Source organism: Scardinius erythrophthalmus (assembly GCF_964197995.2).
Source record: "Scardinius erythrophthalmus genome assembly, chromosome: 16".
Taxonomy (NCBI): domain Eukaryota; kingdom Metazoa; phylum Chordata; class Actinopteri; order Cypriniformes; family Leuciscidae; genus Scardinius; species Scardinius erythrophthalmus.
In genome coordinates, this window is record NC_138236.1 from 3529427 (window position 1) to 3535755 (window position 6329).

General features: G+C 37.3%; 1 protein-coding gene across 1 annotated transcript; it reads right to left on the reverse strand.

The window, feature by feature from the left end:
• Positions 1 to 353: 353 nt before the first annotated feature.
• On the reverse strand, positions 354 to 5099 carry LOC308704922 (leukocyte elastase inhibitor-like). Its single transcript, XM_081389609.1, has 8 exons — positions 4833 to 5099; positions 4432 to 4608; positions 3480 to 3623; positions 3200 to 3355; positions 2996 to 3113; positions 2631 to 2773; positions 2373 to 2540; positions 354 to 1034 (listed from the first exon to the last, which is right to left on the reverse strand). The coding sequence occupies exons 2-8, from the start codon at positions 4597 to 4599 to the stop codon at positions 630 to 632; spliced, it is 1302 nt and encodes a 433-aa protein (XP_081245735.1). The 5' UTR covers positions 4600 to 4608; positions 4833 to 5099; the 3' UTR covers positions 354 to 629.
• Between the last annotated feature and the right edge of the window lie 1230 nt (positions 5100 to 6329).

A 6329-nucleotide genomic window follows, 5' to 3' on the forward strand; every position in this document is an offset into this window, starting at 1 on the left:
GGTCAAGACCTGCCTGGAACTACTTTAGCCGTGCGTTTCCCTGAAAATAATGCACACCTTAGAACGTTTGTCAACCAATCAGATTCAAGCATTCAACGGCCCTGTAGTATAAAAGACAATATTTTAGCCAATAAAAGATTTAATTTAATGATATATAACAACATACAGTATACACCCTGATGTGACATTCATAAAAATAACTTAGTTGACTAATTAAAGTGTTAGTTTACCTTCCTCTTTCCGTGTTTCCCCCTTGGCACCTTTTCAGAAACCAGTTTACTTTAAGTTTCATTGGCACCAATTTGACTACAGTTTATTTGTGACAGCGGTTTCTATTAAATTACAATAAAACTCACACAAAGCAGGTTTTATTGAAGATTTTTTTAATTTATGTTTAATATACAGTTACAGTTAATGCACACACATTATTTCACAGAGCCTCATGTAGTGAAAGAAACAACACAAATGTTCATGTAAATTGATAGATTTGATTGGATATACAGTAGCATGAAGAGGCCCACCCAAAACTTTCTCCTGTAAATTGCAATAGTTGTCCCGAGTCTCCTCTACTCATTTTAACCAGATCACCACCTAAACTAGCTGGAAGCATCTCATGCAGCAGGACTCACTCATGGAGAGCAGAAGCGTCCGTAAAACAAAATGGTCTTGGTTGGATTGTGTCGGATGAAGAATAGGAAAGGATGGTCTGCGTTGAAGACCTGCGGGATGATCAAACACCGTGTCATCACGACGGCACCGGTGGCTGCAGCCGCTTCGGTTCCTTCCTCGTTGACTTCAATAAAGGCTTTATGGATCACCTTCGACACCACCAGGTTGTTGTTCGAGGACATGCCTGAAAGATTCACCTTTCTCTCATCAAAAACATCCTCCATTCCCATGCTGATCAGAAGACTCTTCATGTCGTATTTTTCCTCCATCTTGAATCTAGGCAGAGATATTTGAACCTCTTGTTTACGCATGACTTCTGGTTTGGTCCATTCCATGAGCTTCTCGTAGGTCAGTGCCTTTTCAAGCTGGATAATAAGAGAGACATGTCAGAGAAATAGGTCAGTCAAAATGAAAACTGCTCCACAAGTAAACATCTGACTGGTCACGGCTGGCTAATTAAAGGGGTCATGAACTGAGAATTAAAATTTTCCTTGATCTTTTGACAGTTAAGAGTTGTTAAACTATAAAAAGACCCTGTGCTGTAAGTTTCAAAACTCGAAACTTCCTTGTTATTTAAAAAAATGCTTTTATTGAAACCAAGGCTAGAAAACGACAGGATCTAAAAAGTGGAGAAGGGCAGCGAAAGACCGCCTTTGAATATCAACACCCATGTCTACATCACCACATCTTTGGCGCCGCCCACAGGAGCATTAGTTAATATTGACATGAGAACTAGAAAAGATCGACACAGGATCAATACCATTACCTTCCAAATGATCCTAATGTTAGGATATGGGGTTTCATTTTTCAACAATGCGAATGTCTCAGCAGTGCATTATTTGTTTGTATTCGGTGCATTTCACTGTGGATTATTTAGTAAATTTCGGCACAGGCTTTGCAAACAGACTTTTACGATATGCCAGCAACGCCACAAACATGTAAATAATCATGTTTATTCTAATGCCTGATCTGTGATCAGTGATTTCTGATGTACAATTATTCAAGTTAAGACAGATTATCTCTCAAAATCGTTTAAAACTGTTTATGCATCAGTAAATCAAGACAGTGACTAAACGATCAACTTCACATCGTTTCTCTTGGTAGGATGAAAATCTTATTTAAACTGATTAAATTATATACAGAAAGCGATCAAAGAACGGTCCCTTTCCAATCGCCCAAGCTGTCAATACACAGCACAAGTTTATCTGGACACTTGCCGAAACTCATTATGAAATCAATGATTTTGCACAACAAAGCTTTTACTGTATTTACATTGTGTTTACAGAAAGCATTTGTGAGAGTTGCAATGATGAGAATCACTTCATCACTGCAATCTTTCATATGATGGGAATAGATCTAAATATATTATCAATACTTTTCACGATTCATTAATCTCGATAGCTGTAATAGTAACGTAGTAAAAGATTTCGAGAGAGTTCCACATGTAATACTAGCTATTTCATATGCAAACATGTCAGCCAATCACAGCTGTGGGCATTTACACTGAAGTCTCACAACAGACACGCCCCTTCAAACAGAGCTTTCAAACCAGAGGCTAAAATCAGGCTTGGAAAAATGCCTTTTATTTCTCAATTATGAAAAAATTTATGTAAAATCATACTAACATTATAAGGGCATCCCAGTTAACATTATAAAATAATAAAATAATCCAGTTCATGACCCTTTTTAAGCATTCAAATCACCTTCTGAAGGCCAGTGGTGTTGTCTTCCATCTCGTTAGGAAGGATGATCAACATACTGAGATTCTTCCCGACATACGGCAGCTCCAGAACCTGACTGTTGATCTCTGGGATGAAGGCCAGAGGAAAGTGCGCCTTTTGATGCATCATCTTCACTGGTTTAATGTGATTCTGCCAAGCATCAATGGAAACACATTATAACCCCTCAGATTTCATCATGACTGCTAAAATTAATTTTAAAAAAAGCGCATGAAATCTCACCTTGCTCAGCTTAAACTGCCCATCTCTGGTGTCTTCCTTTGGGAATTTCTTCTCCCAGTTTCCCTTGAAGTAGATGGCGTTCACCAAAACCAGTTTCGTCCTCCCATCGATGGCTCCCTGTGGCACCAAGTCCTTGATTTTCTCTAAAATACAAATGGACATTGTTCACTTTGACAGTGATTTGAACTGGTTGGTTTGATATTGTTACTATAAAGCTCAACTCAAGAACCCATGAAGCCAAACATGGCCCTTGAAAAGACATTTTCGCTGAATCTAAAGTGCTGCAAAAAAAACACGAAATAACTTTTATTTGTAAGAGTGTAGAATAAGTTTAAAACTGAGAATAAGTTTATGCTGGATTTCACCTTGTGTTTTTTTCTCCACCCATTGGTTGATGTTGAGACGAGCAGCCTCTGATTGGTTCATGAAGTCCACCTTCTCCAGTCCGGCTTCATAGTAGCGTTTTGCGTCATTGAGGAATTTCTGTAATACAGCAAACCGATTGAGGTGGAAGTGATATTAGAGTTGAGAACATCTCCAGAACCTCCAGTGAATAAACCGAGTCTTACCTCAACAAACTGGTAGGATTGCTCTCCGTAGAGGCGGTTGGCGAGACTCAACACATATGGGACTCCTGGTTTGTTCAGCTCACTCATGAACTTGTTGAAGCTGGAATGAATTTGGTCCTCAGGTTTTTGTCCGGGTACCGGCTGAGCAGGACATATCTGTTTGCATCAACAATGTCAGATTTAATCAGATGAATCAGACGAGCCCAAAGGATACATGCACCACTTCAGAAAAAAATATCTGTTCGAATAATCATAAAGCCATGAGGTTAGTGTTTGATACCAAAACTTCAGCAGGTAACTGAGGTTTCTGGGTTTGCTGCATCATTGATGGTCCATGCTGATCCTTGACGCCACACGTAATCTGGGGCTTCTGAGCTTGTTGCATCATTGCTTGTGCAGGTGGAGGATTGTTAAAGCCCAGGACCTACAAAGCATAATAATGGTAGAATTAATGAAGATAACCTCACCATTTTGATAACTTCAATATTGTGAAATCACTTCTCAAATAAAGTTAGAATAAAAAAAATGCACTAGAAAAGAGTGGAAAGAGTGATTATTACTGGCACTTTAATGTTAATAGATTGTTTATACAATGTACACATATTGGGTCTCATTCTGGAAACACAATTTCGCATCTGTGAATGAACTTTTACATGTATTGTTGCTTACAGTTTAATGTTGCATTTCTCTGAATGTTCAGTTCTTAGAAATATAGAATATATATCACTCTTAGAAGAAAAAGTTCTATATAGAATCTTAAAGGGTTCCATCAAGTGATTGAGATCATCTTATGGATCTAGTTTTTTTTTTTTAAATTTGATTAAAATCTCTGAATTAAACAGCTTGCAGAAATGTTATTACTAGGGAAAAAAACATAACTCTTTAAACATGAGAGTGTTATGCAATCATTTTAAGGCAGTTAAGAAACTTTTTGGCAATAAGGGCTTCTTTAAAACTGAACCAGAATTCTAGATACTGAACCCCACCGAACCATTTTTTTTCAAAGAGTGAAGTAGCCTACACAAGCTGTATGGGATTCTTTCACAGCGCGTTGAGGACGAGTAAATATTTTAAAGATGCTCATTTTTAAGGTGTGCTGTTGCTTTAAAATAGAGTTGGAATCGGTTGGAAAGCTTGCGCTCGTTGTGCAAAGGCTTGCATCACTTCCTGGTTCCTCTGTCTCAGTCTACTTTTACGTCACTCTCTTTTAAAAGCATATTTTGTGAGATCACCTTAATCATCTGAGCCGCTGTGTTTCCTCTTGCACCGAGCGACACCATGGCCAGAGCCGAGGAGATGCTGAGAGGAGAGTAGAACACATTTCCTGATGCGTTTCCTCCGCTGATCTTCTTGAACAGGTTGAGGGAGAACTGTGTGTTTGCTGCAGTCAAAGGCTCCATTTTCACAAGCTAGAAATTAAGAGAGAGAGGGAGATATATGATCAGCATAGCAAAGTGAAAATAATTAAATCCCAATCACAGCATTGCTCAGTTTAGTTGTCATTATATGCAAAGTAAGAAACAGTCAATCAATGCTTTATCTCTTAAATGACATCAGTTTTCTTAAAATCAGATCAGTAGTTTAACAGATTGCATCATTCTTCTGACAAACAGAGAAGTTAAAAAAACATTACCTATAGTAGGCTATTCAGCAGGAACGATGAAGTTTCTCCGTGTGTCGGAGGTGAATGAATGAATGATCTGCTGAGTGTCATTCTTATAAACGTTGCCTTGCCCTGAAGAGCCCATCCTCTAAACTAATCCAGCCCTTCTGTAAAACTGAAGGCTTGTTTGAAAGGTGAAACTCGTCGCTTTGAATGTCGAAAGGAATGTAGGCGTCTTTACTCAAGGAGAGGAGTGGAAACTGCTGTCAGGACAGATGTTTCATCTGCAGTTGATCCGCGATCCACAGAAACAAAAGCAAATATTGGCATTCCAGGCTAATTGTTGCCAATAACATGGATGCAACATCTGTAATTTCCTTTCATTTTTATTTCTGTAATAGTCATATTCTATACAGATATCAAGCTGTCAGAGTGTAATAGCCTACTAACAGTGAACGTTCTTTGACCAGGTTTCTCTTAAAGTTATAAACATAAACACTCTTTAAGTGTGGTTAATCGAATTGTTCAAAGTATGTCTTTAATAATATTCCCAAAAAGTTCCACAAAAACATAACTTAAATATCATTCATAGAACGTTTTTATTTCTGAAACGGTTTTGGAATTTTTTTTTATGTATGTTTCAGAAAGTTCAGTGAACATTAAAGTAATGTTCCGGTAATGTTTACAAAATTACAAAATAGAACGTTTCTTAAAGGTTTCCTCTACCAAGAAAACAAAACAATTAAATACTGGACGTTTTGAACGCCCAGAGATAATTCAGAAATAACATGTTAATATCTTAATGGGAACGTTAGCAAAACATTCTAAGAGAATATTTTTGTCAGCTGGGTGGAATAATGCTGAAATGCATTGGGAGTTCTTACTTCTCAGTCCAAAAAAAAAAAAAAAAAAAAAATCATTAAACATTTTCAGAATGTTAAATGATTTTCTATTTCTCTGTAGATCAATCTATATTGTTAAAAGCGCTATATAAATGAAGGTGACTTGACTTGACAGTAATATTCTACAATCTTACTTAATAGAATTTGATATAAGCCAACAAGAGTTAATCTGTGTCCTCATGCCATTTCCCATGATGCTCGGGGGAGAGAAAGTTGGACTGCATTTTTAACTGAATTTGATTATTGCTCCTAAAATTGTTGTATGATAGAGTTGTTTATTATTTAAAAAAAACAAACTTGCTGTGATCATTTCTGCGAATTGTCTAATTTTCATACAAGCCTTAGTGACATGTTTTCTATGAAATATTTTCCCATTACATTGAGACATAAAATATGGCAATATTCATGTTCTTATTCATATATCCTACAGGCATATATCTGCCCGTCAGGCCAGTGTTGTTCATTAAAACAGCTGTGAAGGTACTTACTGGTTAAAATAAAGGTAGGCTATGTCAGAACTGAGTCATCTTGGGTGTGACTGTATGAGGTTTGGGAATGTAATTGTGAAAACATGCTTTCACCATCATACAGTAGAGCTGGTGTAATCTGTGTGTTTTTGGTTCTG